Source organism: Leucopleurus acutus, assembly GCF_964270905.1.
Source record: "Leucopleurus acutus genome assembly, chromosome: 3".
In the NCBI taxonomy this organism is placed as follows: domain Eukaryota; kingdom Metazoa; phylum Chordata; class Mammalia; order Artiodactyla; family Delphinidae; genus Leucopleurus; species Leucopleurus acutus.
In genome coordinates, this window is record NC_139145.1 from 60,884,956 (window position 1) to 60,903,295 (window position 18,340).

Consider the following 18,340-nt stretch of genomic DNA (forward strand, 5'->3'; position numbering starts at 1 on the left):
AGTAGCCCAGCTACGAGTAAAAAAGTACCACCCAACAGCCCCATTCGGCTGCCAAGACAGATCTCAAACTTATCAAAAACAGCTACAACAGCAGCTCCTGTCACCCAGAAGCGCAGAGAGAGGAGCCTGAAGAGAATCCTGAGAGCTGGCCTTTCTGGAGACCGCCAGGCCGAGCCCGGCTCAGACAAGGAGGAAGTAACTGCCAGCTAAAACAGCCCCGAGCAGCTCCAACTGCAGCCTCTCCGTCTCCTACAAGTGCCCACATTCCCGCCCCACTCGGGGCTCCGGGAAGAAGGGAACAGGGCGCAGGTCTCCCGGGAGAGGCTGGGGACTACAGGTCCGCGTCTTCAAGGAGGCAACGGCAGCACCGGCCGAACTCTGAGGGGGCCCGCGAGCCCAGGGTGTGAGAGCCTGCTCCGAAGGCGTGTTTGGCGGGTGGGGGGGAAACGCTGAGAAAGGGGTCGCTCAGGAGGCGGGGCCTGCCGGGCGGAGGCAGTAGCTCCTAGTGCCCCGGCCGCCCCCCGGGGTAAACCGGGGCGCGAACCCCGACGCGGAAGCCATGCTGGCCAGAGCTCGGGGTGCTGAGATGCCGGCGGGGGGCGCTGAGGAGATCTGGGGGCGCGGAACTGGGTCACCCCCACCCCACCGCCCCCTCACAAAGGCCCCCGGGGAGGCCGCCCGCAGGCCGTGCAACCCCGGCCTCGAGTGCCCGCCTCGGCCGCCACTCACCGCTAAGTCCTGGGGCACCGCCCCGCTCATGGCCCGCACCGTGCCGGCCCGCCAGGCCCGAGTGCGCAGCGCAGGCCCCGGATCTCCACCCGCCGCCGCCGCCGCCGCGGGGACCGAGGCCGAGGACGAGGCCGCGGTGTCCGCGAACAGAAGCAGCAGCCGCTTGCCCACCGGGGAGGCCGCCGCGTCCGCCATCGCCAGGGCCGGCCAGACCCGCGCTCCCGCCCGCCGCCTCCCACCACCTCCGCCGCCGAGCTCCCGATCCGCCCGCAAGGCCTCCCTCCGCACCACCCGCGGCCGCGGCTCCCCCCCCCCAAACAGCCACCACCAACCACCGGCGCCGCGCAGCGCCCCCCGTGGCCGGGAGCGGAGCTGCAACCCGGGCCCCGCACAGCGCCCCCCGCGCTCCGGAGCGGGACGGCAGCTCCGGGCCCCTCGCAGCGCTCCTCCCCAACCTCCCCGGGGCCTGCAGTGCCCCCTGCGGCAGGGAGGGGAATTGCAGTTTCGGCCGGGGTGGGGAAGTGGGCGGGTCCTTCAGTCCCCCGTGGCACCATCCTGGTGCCATATTTCCTTCACGGGGCCCCTTTATCTGAGAAGGCTTTGGCTTACCCTCCTCGGACACCAAAGACTTTTACTGGACTGGGGGCCTGAGGGGCAAATTACCTAGAGAGTTGATATTTTGAGCTAAAAAGTTAGTGCCCCAATACCCCATTGATTTCCGAACTTGAAAATAGGCACTACCCCTCCTGTCATTATCTTTTAGGAAACTTTCTTCCCATTGGTCCATGGGACACAATTATCTTTCTTCTCACTGGTCCATAACATGGTACCATCCCATTCTATATTACCAATACTTCATAGGTTCCTTTCCAATTGACCAATGTGTCACACACCCATTGTATGTAATAATGCCACCCTTTACATTGGCTGAAGGCCAGCATGCTTCCAACATCTCAGTATTTTTACATAACCCCATGGAGCTTCTTCCCCTTCCAAATCAGCCAACGTTATGAAGTCCAGGTGTTTCTCAATTCAACTTTCAGGGGAATTGGAAAGAGACCAGAAGTATATACATCTTACCATGGAAGTAGTGGGGCTGGGGACAAAGAAAACCTCACCACTCCTATCTGAATTCACAGGCGTGGAAGATTGATACTCCTGTTAGAAAAGGGGCTGTAGAGAAGGGGAGATACAGAGATTTTTTTGCCTAGATTTTTATTCACACTGGGCAATGAGAAACCTAAGTCATTAACGTTGGTCATGTTAGAGACTAGCACAAGTTCCATGGCCTTATGGATGCAGAGTATATGTGGAAACAGATATAAACCAGAAAAAGGTCCAGTATTAATGCATGATTACTACCGTAAAAGTGCCCATTTTTTTTCACTGCTCTGACCTACAGACAGTTAAGAGCAGTAGAGTTTTTTCAAGACTTATGTGCCTACCCAGAAATCTGTCCATAGCCTTCTTTACCCTTGACCTACTTGTCTTCTAGCAAAAGTTGGGGGCAATAGGGAGGTACCAATTATTGACTTCAGTCGAAGTACAACATCCAGGGAATTCACTCTAGAACTAACCCTGTGGAGCACCAAGGAAACTTTTCCTTGGATTTTTTTCTCTCTATTCATTATAACTTCCATTTCCCATAGCTAACCTGAGGCCTGACTCAATGTTCTTCTGCACCAAGAGACACCTCTTAAAGCACACAGCCCCAAAATTGTAGTTGGTAGGAGAGAAACAGGGGTGAATCCATACATGACCTAGCTGCCTTGCAGCTTTTCCATTAAAATTCACTGCTGGGATTTTCTCCCATATGGAGCTCTAATTACTGTCCCACTGTCCAAAGCTGGCTTCTCACAGCACTGACACAGAAATGTGCCTAAGCCCAGGGATGGGAAGGCAAAGGTAAAAAAATTAATTCAACAAATATGGCAGATAGTTTTCATATGCCAGTAACTTCAAAGTGTTGGGACACAACACTGAATAAAAACAAAACCTTTGCCCTCATGAAGTTTATATTCTTTCCTATACTTCAGGAATGGAAAATAAAATCACATTTGCCTTCACAGAAAATAAACAGTAGAAAAACCCAACAAAAAAACTGAACAGAAAGGAAAAAAAGCAGAGGGAAGTAATTTTAGATGTTCAGGCTTTACCCCTGCTCAAACAGTAGGTGAAACAAAACAGCAGTTCTGAAGAAAGAACGAATCTATAATTCTGAGATTCTTTAACCACATGCTATTGTCCTACCCCCTCAAAGCCCTTCTTCCTTTGTTTCCAGGGCAGGTGACAACTCCCACTCTTTTTAGAGTGTTTTTTTTCATCCCCTCAAAGTTCCTGCTCCAGGTAATCAAGCCAATCCTGTCCTCTTGCACACTTCATTGGTATTCATTGATGAGTGCCACCAATTTGAAGCAGGAAACTGGGCTGGAGGCTAAGCAACTTGACTCTTCTTGCTGCCTGGCAAGTCAGCACCACAACTGGTAAAAGAAAGGCTATGCCTTAGGGACAAGAGGCTCCTGCCTGGCTCTCTAAGCAACTATATTTCACCCACACACATTGGAAGAATGCTAACGTAGGGAGAAGAAAGGATGGAATAGAAATGTCTAAAGAGAGAGAGAGAGCGAGCCATACAGCTTCTTTCAGCAAATGAACATTCCACATTGAAGCATTAGGGAAAATACCACCTTCTAGAGCAAAAGAGAAGCTCTGCTGCTAGGATAATTTTCCAAAATCAGTATTTTCAGGATGGAGAAATTGCCTAGGTCTTTGGAATCTGAATTCTGATGACTTTATCTCCATCTCTCCAGGACAGAACATGTGAAAACTCTGAAAAGACATTCCTGGTCAAGGCTCCTATCATGCCTTCTCCCCACTTCCCAAAGCCTACAAACCAATCTAGACAAGTTTCTAACTGTACCATCAAGCATTTCTCAGGGAGCAAGAATGTATTAATACTTGACTTCACCCTGCTGGAAGTGAGTGGCAGGAGGGAAGAGGAGATGGGTATAAGTACCAGGGAAACAAGAGATCAAATCAGACTGCCAGAAATAACCAAGGCCTTAACAGAAGCTGGGCATAGGATATAACTACTGTGGCGCAAAGGGCCCAGCGACCAAATACTGCCCTCAAGGGGCAAAGGCCCAGCCATGTCATAGAAGAAGGGGCTGGAACAGTTAGGCGGCCTTCTCCCTGCTTCCTCCTTGCCTTTCTTTGTGAAGAGAGGAAGAAGACACTGTAGTACACAAGGTTGCTTGGGAAAATGGATTATTCTAATAAAACTTTATTTTTTCAAACACAGCCACAGAGGCAGGACCTCATGTTTAACATACACAGACTTATGGATTTTTTTAAAATATAAAACAAAGTTTACGAAAAAATTTTTTTCCACTTTTTGTATTTGTAATCCCATTAGCACAGGGACTTTGGCAGCAGGTGGGAGTGAAGGGCAGCTGGAGCTGCCACTGGGCAGTCACCGGGCACAGGAGGAGAGCACCAGCCTGGGAGTGGCTTCACTCACACACGCAGGAATACTCACCTACTGGTCAGCCACACCACACACACAACACAGATGCAGATGTCTACCCAGGGTCAACCACAGCCCGGCAGAGGTGTGCTCCACTCTGGGTAAGCCCAATATGTGAAAATCCAAAGAGTCAAAACAGCTAAAGTAGAGGGAGGTTGCTTGCTTTACAAAAGAAGCAATCACAGGCTGCTTTTAAATGGTCAGCAGTCCAAATGCATTGGAAAACAGCATTTGGTTTACACAGAACTGTTGGAACAGATCTACTGTGTAAAGCAAAATAAACCACTTCTCGAAAAGGCTTGTCCCAGGGCCACAGGTACTTAGATTGGGAAGCAAGATGATAGCTCCAGCTAGTTTAACTTTCCAGATCTTAAAGTAATGGAATTCATATATGGCATCTACAGATCTTCTCCCCTAAGGATGGTGCCCTAGAGCTTTGGGGAACTCAGGGTGGAGGCAGAATTATTGCCCTCACTTCTTAAGCTTTGGGTCTGCAGAGACCCCACTGGCATTACCAGTGGCCTATTGTAAGCTGGCACAGCCCCTGTGTAGCAGAGAGCCCAGGGATGAGGATGCCCCAGGAGGAAAAGAAGCTGGCACCAGGGAAATTATGGCCTAAAGAGGGAAAAGAGCCAGGGGAGGGATGAAACCAAGGATGGGCAACTCCTGGGCTCATGGTTTCCTTAGATTCTCCAGAAAGCCTCTCTCTCAAGCCCCTACAGACCTAGTAGCTCACTGGTAACATTTGGTAACTAGCAGGAGAAGTGAAGGAGCCCTGGAAGGGTAGAACCTCTGAGGGCTGGAGGCTGAAAAAGAAACAGCCACCTCCTCTGGAGTGGAGGCGAGGAGGCTAGGGCCTCACTGATGCTCCTATCCAACATGTGGCAGACCCAGAAAATGACAGGTTCAATTCCACGAGGAAGAAAACACACAGACTTTGGTCTTCTTCCCTAACATGAGCAACTGGTTCCTTCAAAACCCTGGAAAAATGCCCTTCTCCCAATAAACAGGAAGGGCAGGTCCAATTTGGTACTGCAGGGTCTAAGCAAAGCTGGACAAAGCCTCACAAGCTATTGTGGCAGCAGCTTCAGTAGACATCTCTACTGGAGCCAGCCTTACAGGGCTTCTGCAGTCCTTAAACCCACCACCATGGCCACTGAGACCCATTGCCCAGGCTTAAGTTGTGGCTGTGAAACAAAAAAAGAAATTCAATCCAACAGCAAACTCCCAGCTGCTTCTCAAAGTCTTTGCTTTACACATCCTCAGCCAGTCCTTCGGTGAGCCTCAACCTCCCTGAGGTCTCTAAGGACCAATTAGAGACAAACATTTCCTAGCAGGAGTGGAAGACAAGCAAACTAGTATATGCTGACATCCCCTTCCTCTTTCTCAAGCAGGTCAGAAAAGAGGCTGGGCCTGGATCTTTTAACAATAGGTTTCTCTAAAGTTAGTGCTGGGGTGCCTGCTGGGGACTGAACACTACTTCTGCTGCAGGTCAGCCTCAATATAGGGCCTTCCTTCCTTGTTCTTGACCCTCGAAGGGCAGAGGGTAAGGGGGAAAAGGTCCCATCAGTAGGGAGGGAAAAAAAAGAGATGGAGCCCTTCAGCCCTGCCTCAGTTGCCCACATATGCCTGCATCTACTTAGAGAGTGAGACAGGCAGGTTGTACACAGCCTAGGCAATCTGGCGAGAAAAAAGGCCAGCTCAGAATCAGTGTGGAGAGCCCTCTCCAGCCAATACTAGATCTATCTACGGGAGGTGTGGGCCTGAGGGAAAGACCATTAGCTGAGGTCATAGCACTTAAAAGACCCTGCTGTACCCCAAAACAGAATCCTCTGCAGAGCCATTGGTGCTAATGGATTACGAGCCTGGTTCCAGAGCTCCTTAGAACCTTGACTCCTTGAACAAGCCTGCTATCCCGTAAAAACCCAAGATCCATGGTGCTCTGCCATTAAGGAGCAACTGCCTTCCTTCCCTAAGGCTACCCAAACACACCTTTCCTCGAGCACTCTCATGCACGCACACACTCTCACACAATTTCTCAGAGGAGGCTGAATGAACCCCCCACCCTGGCCAAATTCTAAGACACAAGTGCCCTTTGAAGCAAAGGGGCTAGTGAAATTCCCCGAGCTGGAGTCAGGAGACCCCTTCCTTCCCTGCCCATTGCTTTCTCGGTGGCAGGGATACTCACACTCAGGGCCGCCATGGTAAGGGCCTGCTCTGGGGCTGTCCCTCCCGCCACCAGCTCCGTTTATCTTGTCCCAGCCAGTCTCTCGGCATGGTCGAGCTTCCTGGAGTGAGAAGATTTCCGGCTGCCCTGAGTCGGAGCCCTCCACTCACCCCCATTCCCAGGCTGGGCCCCCGGCCTTGGGACCTCGACACTTGTTAGTAGCCATAAGAAAGTCAGTCTGTGTGGCCCCAGGAAGTAGCCTCTCAGTTTTAGTTCTCCTCAATGAGATTCAAGTCCAGGTCCCCAAAGTCCTGCTGGCACAATGTCCGCTTGCTCAGCGCCTGCCGGCCCCACCGCACGGACCCCTCCTCCTCCTCTTCGCTTTCACTCAGCACCTGGGAGGAATCCCCAATGGGGCTGCAGGAAGCAGAGAGGTGTGAGGGGCTACAGGCCATGAACCACGGTGGAGAGATACTGCTGCCGTCCCGGGCTGTTTCTTGGAGACAGAGACCTCCTGAGTATGGTTTCTGTCAAATAAACAAACAAAATTAAGGCAAAGAAAGATGCTAATTTCCCAGAGAACCCTGGCCCAAGTTGGATTTCAAAGTACCCCTCTCTTAGTTATCCTTGAAAGCAGGAGTCCTTTCTGTTAGGGTGAGGTCGTGAACTCCCTGATAAAATTTTGAAAATTCAGTGTATGTGCACATTTCTTTGAGGAAAGTGCCCATAGTTTCGATCAGATTCAAGATTAGAAGCATGTTTATAAACTTCATATGGACAGGAATACTGTCTGCTTGTCTCACTCCTGTATTGCCAGTGCCTAGTCAGAGCCTGGTACATAGTAGGCATCCAACACTGCTTGCTGACTGGTTGAATGAATGACTCTATGAATAAGTCCTCAGAAAGTTTTATGACCCAGTGGTCTGGAAGGAAGAATATGAAAAAAGTGGGCAACTGCCTACAACAACTGCACTCACACTGGGAAGTCAAAAAACCATTTGTTGAGCAGATGAATGATGCAGAGCCTGTTTTGCTTAAGCCCTTACAGACCCACATGAAGCAGTAAAGGGCAAGTGACAAAACCAGCCTTGCATGAGGAGGGGTGGGGCACTGATGATGGGGCTTTTGTGGCTCATGCATTCTCAGAGAGGACGGAAAGTGTCTCTAGCAGGACAATCTGGGATCTCTGTTGGAAGGTTTAACATGGGTCTCACCCCAAGTTTCTCTGGAACCCTCAGGACTGAGAAATTTCACAGGACATGGGACTTTCAATGATAAAACCAGAATAATCCTGGGCAAATCGGGATGGTAGATCACTCTCAGCAAAAGCTCAGACAGAAAGGAGCTCCAAGGGAGGCCCTGCCAGGAGGGCCTGGAGCTAGAAGACAACTCACAGGTGCAAATGGAACAGTCCCCCTACTCCCATCCAAGCTTCCCTAGTCCTACTGGTCCCACCTGATTCATCTTGTCAAAGTCCAAGGAAGGCCGCAGCCGCCGAGGGTCCTCCTCGTGGCGCCGCTTGACTCCAGCTTTGCGGGCATCAAGATCACAAGGCTGTGAGCGGCTTCGGGGAAGATTGCGCAGGCCTCGAGGTCTCCAGGGCAGCTCTGGGGAGGATGCGGGGGAGCTCCGGGCAGAGGGCAAGAAGCGGCTTGCCTGTGGGCCCAGGCTGGGTGACAGGGAGAAGCGACGCTGGGGTGGGCAAGGTGACAGGGACTCAGCATCACTCTCCCAGGAGCCACTTTGGGGGGAGGTGGCAGAGGGACGAGAAGAATCTTGGGCCAGGGCCAGGCTGAAGAAAGGGGGGCTGTAGGGTCTGTGGGGTGGGGCACATTGAGAAGAGGCACTGGGAGCTTGGAGGAACCTGAGGCTGGAGACCCGCTTTGGGGGGCTCTGGTGAGGCACCTGCGGCCCACCCCCTCCACCACTGCCCCGGTGCTTGATGGGAGTCCACAGCTTGGAGGGGGCGGGCCGCCACACTGGCTGCCAGCGAGACAGGTCCACGGGCACTGAGAGTGAGCGGCAGTGCCTCTTAGATGGAGGGGCAGGGGGCACAGGAAGCTTTTCTGGGTCTGGAGGCTCAGGGCTTAGGACTTGGGAGAGGGGCTGCTCCTGTGGGGAATTTCCTGGGCTAGGTGGTCTGAGGTGCAGGCTCAAGCCTGAGGGGTGGTAGCTGAGATTGAGGCTGTCCTGGAACTCAGCACAGGAACAGTGGGGCAGGCCCCTCCAGGAAGCACCTTCTGGAAGGCATTCATAATAAAAATAATATTAATGATAGCTAATATATTTTTAAGAGCTTACTATGTGCCATACAATGTGATGAGCACTTTATGTGAGGTTTCCCAAAAACTTCATGAGTTAGGTACTATTATTACTACCCCATTTCACAGATGAGAGAAGTCCAATAACTTGCCAAAAGTCATGCAGGAATCAAATGACCAAAAGCAGGGTTCAAAACCAGATTTGTCTGATGCTAAAGCTGCCTTTTAACCAGCATACTATATTGCCTCCAGTATGAGGAACCACCTGAAACTTAAAATATAGTCTTATATACTGCCTGCTGCTCCCCGTCAAAGGTGGAATGAGTCAAGAGAAGCGAACGTGTGAGAGCCATGCTCATCCCTCACTCTACTCCACCGAGCTCTACTTTGCTCCCGCATCCCCCAGCCCGGAGTTGTGAAAAGCAGGCCTATGCTCTCCGTCCTTAGCCTTTCCCTTTCCTATGTGTCAAAGCACCAAGACAGGAGGTAGGTGATCAAGCAGGTAAGAGATCATCTGTATTTCTAGGGAGGGCAAGTAGGGTGGGGAAGGCCTTTGCCAATGGAACCCATGCTTGGGAAAAACCCTAAGACTGCTCGTGTTCCTTTGTGTCTCGCCACCCACAAGGAACATACTTATAGGGAAAGATCTTCTAGCCATATTATGATTAGTTTAAAAAAAAAAAGTGCCAAATATACAGAATGCAACCTTTTGTGTTAAAAGCATGGGAATAAAAACATTTACATTTATATTTGCTTCTATCTGTATAAAGAAACTCTGGTTGGATAGACAAGAAACTAATAACAGTAGTTACTTTTAGGGAGGTGATGGGAGCTGGGTGCAGAGGAGAGAGGAGAGGAAGGGGGACTTTTTTCAGTATAATGTTTTTGCTGTTTAAAAATTTTGGAAATGGGAATGTACTGCCTACACAAAAAATTAGATTATAAAAGTTCCTACAGGGGCTACCCTGGTGGTGCAGTGGTTGAGAGTCTGCCTGCTGACGCAGGGGACACGGGTTCGTGCCCCGGTCCGGGAGGATCCCACATGCCGTGGAGTGGCTAGGCCCGTGAGCCATGGCCGCTGAGCCTGCGCGTCCGGAGCCTGTGCTCCGCAACGGGAGAGGCCACAACAGTAAGAGGCCCGCGTACCGCAAAAAAAAAAAAAAAAAAAAAAGTTCCTACAAGACTAGAATAAGACCAAACTAAACAAGTAACTTCCATGCTGGTGCAGTAAAATGGAGACAAGCGCCAATCTCAGAAGGTGACCCTGGCAAGAAAATTGTGGATGCAGGCTAGCTAGTCCTGGTTACTGAAAACCAATGAAAGAAATGCGTGGATAGAGGCATGGGCATACACACAAATATACACATCATGTCTTACCAGACACAAGCTGGAAAGGATTCCCACAGTTGGAGATGTCTACATGATCAGGCAAAGGCTAAGAGACAGAAAATATCCATCATGATTCAGGATCAGAACAGAGTTCCAGGAAGCCCTCTTCAGCTCACCCCTGCAATTCATGGGCTACAGGGATGTTAGGAACTCCTAAGTGTTCTCTTCTTCTTGTCCTCCCAAAGTTAGTGAGTAAAATAATCCACGTCTTCCAGTATCTCAAACCCTTTTCCACCCAAATTTTGGTGTCCCTTTTAAAACAGTGAAGAAAATCCCTGCCCCCTTCCTTTTGGGCTGGGTTTTGAGCCTTTAGTGGGCTCTTGCAATACAAGTACCATGATTCACACAGCACAGGACAAGGGTGAAGTAGTAACAACAAACAGCCTCCGAAAAAAGGGGGAGGGGGTCGTAGAGAAGCAGGAAGACTGGTCTTTTACCAGACTGATGCTGAAGCGTGTGCATTTCAGCTCATCCAGAGTCTGCTTCTGTAGCTGCTCAGTGATCAGGGTTATCATGATTCTCCCCGGAATCTGACTTGCACACTTTGGAGCAAATGATGGATGTCTTCCCTGTTGTTCTTCCAGACCTCACTCGTGAGCCGTCTTCTGCCACTGCAGCACCATTCTAGCACCATTGGGACTTCCCTCTCCAGTCATGCCTGCTGAGTCTGCCAATTACAGAGGGACCAGCCCCAAGTGATATTAGAGATGTATCTAGTCCAGAGATGGAAAATGTATGGCACACATACCACAGCATCCCTATGTCAGGCCTCTGGGAGACATCATTAATTGATCACAGCTTTTTCCTGCTAAGCCTAAACATAGCCTCAGAAACATTCTCAACCTGACACTCCGGATAACCAGTAAAATGAAATGGAGTTGGCAAGCAAGTTGAAACCTATTTGCCACTCCTAACCTGGTTCATGCTCTGCTCTGCCTACCCAGAATACTAGCACCACTTAGAAAATAGCTCAAATGAGAGAGATGCCCAAATTGTTATTTCCATCCTGATTAGTCCAATATTTTCTTTATCTTCCAGTCATAAGCAAAGAGAGGTAACCTTTTCCTAAACTACAGAAAGAGTAATAGGGAACAGAACGGTACAGTGGTTGTAGGAATGACTTTCTGCTTCAAACCAATCAGAATAAACAAGGTATTATGTTCTCCTTTAGCCTGAACAGCTGATATTATATTATTGTTCTCCAACAGATACTGTACATATTCTCTTATAAGAGGATAAGGAAATGCTACCGAGGTAATTCCATTTACATTTCAACTCTATAGAGTTTAAAAACAACAACTCTGACTTCATTTGACTAAGTTTTTAGCCTGATTTGACTCAAAGACCATGAATACAATTAATCAAGACTCCTTCTCATGGTCAATTATAGTAGAAGCAAACTATTTCTATCAGAGGACAGGCTTCAAGCCCACAAAATTGCCTGAGGGGCCTCGCTCAAGGGAGGAGGGGAAGTTAAACTAACATTTCCATACTGTTCTGCTTATTCCCAGAAATGACCAGCAGGCAAACAGCACACCAGACAGTGGAAGTAGCATTTGCTAGCAGAGAGAACTATCAAGAAATCAAATCTAGATCCAATTTGGTGTGATGGTCTTGGCAAATCATCAAACTTTTCTTTGCCTCAGTTTACCCATAGGAAAAATGGGCAGAATAATCTTAATATGTCACTGGGGGCTTCCCTGGTGGCGCACTGGTTAAGAATCTACCTGCAGGGGACACGGATTCGAGCCCTGTTCCGGGAAGATCCCACATGCCGCGGAGCAACTAAGCCCGTGCACCACAACTACTGAGCCTGCGCTCTAGAGCCTACGAGCCACAACTACTGAAGCCCGCGCACCTAGAGCCAGAGATCCGCAACAAGAGAAGCCACCGCAATGAGAAGCCTGCGCACGGCAACGAAGAGTAGCCCCCACTCGCTGCAACTAGAGAAAAGCCCACGCGCAGCAACAAAGACCCAACGCAGCCAAAAATAAATAATAAATAATTTATTAAAAAATATATGTCACTGGGACAATATAACACAAATATCAAAATGTAAAAAGTATACCACCTGCCCTGTACAAATCAGGAGTTCACAAAGACTGCCATTTCTCACCCCTCCTATTTGTTGCTCTACAAAGCCTCAGAATGCCACAAGTGATAATATTAGGATGAAGAAGGCAATTGCGTTCATCTATTTGGCTGGATGTCAACCTCCCTCACCTGCATACCAAGAGAAGCCCAAAAGGCTTGACCTTGAGGGCAGATAACTTTCTACCTTGGCAAAAAAAAAAAGAGGGAATCCTCTCTACCCAATTCCCACCTCAGAGGGAGGCAGACCACAAGGAAAAGCAAAGAAATACACCTCGGCATACTTGGAGTTCAGGGAAAAACGTTGTGGAAGTCAATCATCACTATAGTTAAATAACATTTTCATGCATAATCATCATTACCACCTTGAACAAAGTTCCAGCTTCCTGAGTGCTCCCTTCAGCTGCTTCCCCTGTTCTTGTAGAAGCTAAAGCTTATATCACTTCTGCTCTTGGTTTCTTAACTCTGCCCTCAAAGATCAACCAGAGAGGGAACCTAACTGTAGGCTTTTACTCTCAGAGACCCCAGGCCTCAGGCTGACCAGCCATGAGGAGCAGGGAGTGAAGCAAACTCTTTCAAGCTTTTCATGAGGCATCTGGCCAAACAGCAAACTTCCAGCCCTCTCTGGGATCAAGTGAAGAGAGTGATTTTGTGTTTTTCTGCATTTTAATTGTTGGGATGTGGCCACACACGGCGGTAATTGGAACAATGCAGCTACCACCACGCAACTGATACTCTCAGTCTGAGTTTCCTAAAACAGGCCAGGCTGAGAGGGGGAACAGAACGGAAGCCATAAGGAATCAAACCAGGACACAAAAGAAGGCAAACCAGCTCCGCGAGGGGCCTCCTCTTTCTCAAGCAGGCAGAGGAAAAAGTATAAGAAGCCCTCTCTTGCCGCCTTCCTTCCCCTTCCATTTTGTGTATCTGAGGGGCAGAGACAGCTCTGAACGTTCACTAAGCAAGTTAAAACTTCTCAGCTTAACAACTGGCACGGGGGCTCAGCCCTACACAGAGCAGCAGGCCGCTAGGCCCTCCCCCAAACCCCATCAGGCCCGACTCTCAATCCAGGCTTTCTCTCCACCATCAGCACCACCCCCCCGGCAAATAAAGGCTGGACCCCCACCCCACTGGGTGGCAGTAACCCCTGACATTACGGTTTCAGGGATGCTGAGGTTGTGCTGAAACCTCGATAACCTAGGATCAAGTCAGGCCAAGGGAGAGGAAAGTCACAAACCCCTGGGGACCTTCCCCCCAGGTCCCAGTCCCACAGCTCTGGGGGAAACTGAAGGAAAACATGAGGGAGGCATGAAGGTACATGAACAGGTATGTGGGGACCTGACTGCTCTTCCTCCATATGGCACTGAGGGGATAGGGCTGACAAGTGGGGATCACCCCTCCCCCCACCCCACTGAAGAAGCAAAAGGCTAGCCCCCCCCCTCCAATCTTCAACCTCTCCCTTGGTTGCCCTGCCTGTCCCCGCGGGGTGGGGCATGGGGCGTCCGCTGGCCCCTGGGGGCCGGGGGGCGCCGGGGCACGCTTGCGGGGGGCTGTCGCTCGTCTCTTCCCAATCAGCTTCCATCATCTGGCCGCGGGAAGCGAACTCAGGACGCAGGGTATGGAGAGGGTCTGGGACTTAGCGCTCCGCCACCCCCTCCCCCACCAGGTCCCGTGCTCTCCCAGCGGAGGCGGCCAGCGAGGCCGTGCCTCGAGGGTGGACGGGCTGGGGGAGGGGAAAGAGGGAAGGAGGGAGGGACGGTCTAGGTGCCCGCTCCGAGGCCCCAGCGCCACCTGCCCTCCGCCACCTACCGCGGCTCCTCCTGCTCCCAGGGCCGCGGCCGGAGCAGCTCTGAGCGCTCGGTTCGCCCCACGGTGCCCTTAAAAGGCGCCGGACCGAACCAACGGGCCCCTGAGGAGAGTGGAGAGATCGCTCCGGTTCGCAGAACGCCCCTGAACCGTCCGCGGAGGCTCGAGACCCGCGTCGTTTCTCTCGCAAAGTCTTTCTTGGAGAGCACAGTCAGGAAGACGCCCGGCTCTTTAATTTAGCGATGAGGGTGGTTTCCTCCCTAGCGAGTCACCCCCTGCAAAATATTGCAGAAGGTGGACTGGCCCAGTTGGAGGCAAATCTCAAAACCCCCGGGGGAGGCCGTGTCGGTCGAAGGTAAACAAAGACATCGCCCCTGCCCTCTGTTACTACATCGGCCCCTGTACAGCCCCCAACTCGGTTCCGGCGCGTAACGGAATTAGCCAGGATTCCTCTCACCTGCTCTCCTACCCTCTAAGGCCGCCACTCTGAAGGAATCCCCCTTCCCCCAGCAGAGGACCCGTCCGCGGCGTGAAGGTTTCTGGGAAGTGTAGTCCAAGCGCCGATTAGGGCCTGCTCTGAGTCCCGGGAGCCCCTCTTCCAGCTGCCGGATGGGCTCGAACGTTATAAACCCAGGATTTACAACGGTTGCGGGGCCGTTCCCACTTGGTTCTGTAATTAGCCGTCACCCAAAACACCGTAAATCTGACGAGGGCCCAGGGCGGTTCACTCCTTCTCCTCCCTCTACGCCCCCCCAACCCCAGCAGGATGAGGTAATGGGATTGTGATTATGACATCATAGGCGGTTCAGTTGCTTGCGTGGGGGAGGGGGGAGTTCGGTGGTTACAGCTGGACCACTTTCCTTAAGACAAAAAGGGAGGGAGGAAACAAGCAGCTGGGGAAAAGATGTTGATGGCGCTATACTTCCTCTTCAGGAAGAGGAAACCACCTTTTATTAAATTTCCACCACTACCACCACCTCCCACCTCAGCCAAAGTTTAAGTCCTTTTTGAAGAGACTGAATGTAGCCGTTAGCACGTGAAGAGGTTGTGGAACAGCTAGGTGGTTTCTGGCTCTTATGTAAATTTGAGTCTCAGCCAGCAAAGAAGTTTTAGAGAGAGGGTAAAATATGGGAAGAGGAGAGGTTTTAAACAATGCCTTCGTGTTATGATCTCTTTGTAGGACAGAGTTTTAGATCTTTTTTAATCGATTGTTAAGTAGAAGTAGTGCAAGTAATCTTCACTATTACATTCAGCAACGAGTCCCGTGAAAGATATGTTTTCCCTAAATATTTTGTGTCCCACTCAAGTCTGGGACAGGTAAGTAATTGTGATCGGCTAGAAGGTAGAGCCAGTGGTGGGGATCTTCCTCACAGAACCAGGGAAGGGAGGAGACAGGAGCCACCAAACCTGCAAACTGGAAAAGAAGAGTAGAGGGAAAGTGAGGTAGTATCAAGAAAATGGGGGGGGGGATGGGAGATACACTGCACATTTGTTTGCCCTGCACATTTCCCCTTGGCAAAAGAAGGGACAGGGGCCGTGAAGTGTAGGAAACATGGTTTCCAATAATTGCTGCTATGGAGCACTTACGTGCCAGGCACCGTGCTGCATACTTTAAATATGTATTCTCATTTTTGTTTACAATCATCAAATGAGACAAAATCTCCTTATTTGTTGGATTAAACAGCAGGAGAGGTTAAGTGACTGCCCGTGTGGTGGACAAAAGCAGTATTAAAAAGCAATCTGACTCATAACATTGTTAACCAACTATACTCCAATATAAAATAAAAAGTTAAAAAAAAAGCAGTCTGAGGTTCTAAAGCCCTTGGTCTTCACCACTTGGTGATCACCCTTTTTATTTAATAACAAAATACCATGCTTACTAAAGTTAAGTGATTGAGAATAAGAAGTTAAGTTAGCATTGGCGCATTTGGAAAACACTGAAAGAAACTGAGACACTTAAAACAACTAAACCCTGCAACTCAGGTTTCATGTCTCCTTTCAAAGGAAGATGACACCCATTTCATCACGTATAAAACAGCGCCCCCAGTGCAGCCCAACCTGTCCCCCATTACTAACTATAACTAGATTTCTTTATGCCACTTTTGGTTCAAGGTTTTTTACTCACGTCCTGCAATTTTTTCTTTCTGTCCCATTTCCCTTCTTTTGTTCTTGGGCTACTACCTTGAACCCTATCATAACTGTGACCTCTTGGGCCAGATCCCATCTCTGACCCTGCTCCAGTGGGTTTTAGCAGAGGATACTACCTGGGCTCCCTTCTGTTCTCCATCCAGATTCTCTGAGGGTTCCAGGGTCTTGAGCCAGTCATCCAAAGGGGTAGAATCCATTGGCTCTAAGAGATTGTCCATTCCCCACCTAAGAAGGCAGCAGAGTCAGAGGAACGTGCAGCTCATTCAGACTCTCCCTTTTCAGCCAGTGAAAGCTAAACCTCTGCAAAGTGGGGAGAGGTAGGGCTTAGTCCACCACTCAGGGAAGGAACAAGGAATAGTAGTGCACACACCCCTCAGCCTGCAGAGGCTGGCTGGGGGGGTCCCAGGAATGTAGGGCTCTTCTCCACTGCCTGATCTGGGCATCCCAGGAGCGACGGCTGTACCTCCTGTTCTTGTTTGGTGTTTGAGGGTGAAGTCCTGGCTGTCGCTGTGCCCTGGCAACAACATATATGTCAGACTGAGGTCAAGGTGAAGGGGCACAGCTCACTGCTTATCATGATGAATTAGGAGACTCATTAGGGATTCTCTGATAATGAGGTAAGATCAATGCCCACAATCCAAAGAAAATCTTTAAATTAGATTAAACATCAAAATTCCCAATTCCCTAATATTCTTTCTTCTGGGAAGGGTAAATTAGATATTCCAACTCCCTCAGAAGTCAAGAGAGATATAAAAGAAAATATTTGACGTCTCTTTAAAGCACATTCTACCTTTTCATACATTAGTTTGTATGTATGCATGTAAGCTTACATGTAATTAGGCAAGTATGTTGTAATAAGCCAAGTCAGATGGAGGCATGAGGTGAAAATGGATGGAAGAAAAAAAATTTTCATTAGCAAACATGGATAGAGCTTTAAAAAGTCTTATGGCCCACGTATAACTTGTTCCATTTGAAAAAAAAACACTTGGAAACTTATCTGGGGGGCTAGACTGCTGGATAATTTATTTTAGTAATGCTACAACTTTGTGGGAGCATTCAGATTCTAGTATCTTTCCATCATCTGATAGTGAACAAAAGCCACGTGGTTGACACTCTTGTTGTAACTACCCACAACTGCACTCACTTGGGGACCTGCTGCAGAAAGCACTGGTAACCAGGTGTGCGCTTGCCATAATCTATCTGCTTTTGCCGCCGCTGTAGGACAATTGCATCTGTCTCTACCTCCCACCTGTGAGGAAATAGACAGTCGTCCCATGAAGTGTGATGATGGTCATCAAAGCGGAAACCAACTCTTCCCACATTCCGTTAATCCCCAGCCTGATTGTCAAACTCACCTGGCATGGCAGGGCTCTGTACTGACTCCCACACTCACCATCTCTATCCTAGAGGATAAAGGCTCTTCACGCACCTCCTTTCTGGGGAAGCAGATTCTACAGATGAAAAGGGTATTAGGATAAAACCCAGCTACTCTCAGCCACTACCACTACCAAGATCCTGACACCAGATAAAGGTTGTATTTCTCACTTACTGTCTCTCAAAGATTAAGGCTGCATTTCTAATTCGTTTCTCAAAGTGTGGTCTGCAAGCCATCTGTCTGGGTAGCACCTGGGGGCCTTGATAATTCCTGAGCCCTACTCTAGACCTACTGAATTATCACTTTGGGAACATGTATTTTAAAGAGCTTCCAAGGTTGTTTTAAACATTTTTATGGAAAATTTCAAATATACAAAGAGAACAGCGTAATCTCCTGCAACTCAAAGTATGGTCCCAGTACCAGCTGCATTAGCATCAGCTGGGAGCTTGTTAGACGTTCAGAATCTTGAATTCTTACCCAGATCTACTGAATCAGAATATGTATTTTAACAAGATCCGCAGGTGATTAGTATGCGGATAAAACTTTGAGAGCACTGATATCATGTACCCCCTAGCTACCCATCACCCAATACTCACGGCCAATCTTGTTTCACCTATACTCACCACCACTCCCACAGGATTATTTAAAAGCAAATCCCCAACATTAAGAATAAATTCTTAGTATCACCTAGTCAATGTTCAAATTTCCATAAACAACCAAAGTTTGGTATCCTCTGGACTGTGATAAGGATTACGCCAAGAGATGATTCAACTCTCCTACTTTCCTTGAAAAGGAATTCCTTTTACCGCATATAACCTAGCGTCTCAGATGCTGCGCGCTTAAAAGGGACA

The 18,340-nt window shown here is 49.5% G+C and overlaps 3 protein-coding genes across 4 annotated transcripts in view; all 3 read right to left on the minus strand.

Moving 5' to 3' along the window:
* Positions 1-924, minus strand: part of KDM3B (lysine demethylase 3B) — a gene marked incomplete at its 5' end in the record, with an annotated part of 59,704 nt that extends 58,780 nt beyond the window's left edge. For both annotated transcript variants that reach the window (XM_082836034.1, XM_082836033.1), the window contains one exon: positions 730-924. In XM_082836034.1, coding sequence (XP_082692160.1) covers positions 730-924 — 195 coding nt within the window. The remainder of the gene's footprint in view (positions 1-729) is intronic.
* Positions 925-6,602: 5,678 nt separating this feature from the next.
* On the minus strand, positions 6,603-13,994 carry FAM53C (family with sequence similarity 53 member C). The gene is made up of 5 exons (XM_082836037.1): positions 13,970-13,994; positions 10,510-10,739; positions 10,061-10,118; positions 7,878-8,662; positions 6,603-6,949 (listed from the first exon to the last, which is right to left on the minus strand). Exons 2-5 carry the CDS (start codon positions 10,585-10,587, stop codon positions 6,692-6,694), a joined length of 1,179 nt encoding a protein of 392 aa, XP_082692163.1. The 5' UTR covers positions 10,588-10,739; positions 13,970-13,994; the 3' UTR covers positions 6,603-6,691.
* Positions 13,995-15,248: 1,254 nt separating this feature from the next.
* Positions 15,249-17,510, minus strand: LOC309959243 (oocyte-specific histone RNA stem-loop-binding protein 2-like; the record flags this gene model as incomplete). The annotated part of the gene is made up of 5 exons (XM_082835422.1): positions 15,249-15,380; positions 16,228-16,339; positions 16,485-16,628; positions 17,259-17,363; positions 17,470-17,510. 5 exons carry the CDS (start codon positions 17,508-17,510, stop codon positions 15,249-15,251), a joined length of 534 nt encoding a protein of 177 aa, XP_082691548.1.
* Between the last annotated feature and the right edge of the window lie 830 nt (positions 17,511-18,340).

Coding starts and splice junctions, on each gene's coding strand:
- FAM53C (XM_082836037.1), bottom strand. CDS start 10,587: ATGATAACCCTGATCACTGAGCAGCTACAGAAGCAGACTCTGGATGAG. Junction 10,119..10,509: donor CACGCTTCAGCATCAGTCTG/GTAAAAGACCAG, acceptor TCTGTCTCTTAG/CCTTTGCCTGATCATGTAGA. Junction 8,663..10,060: donor TCCTTTCCAGCTTGTGTCTG/GTAAGACATGAT, acceptor AATGCCTTCCAG/AAGGTGCTTCCTGGAGGGGC.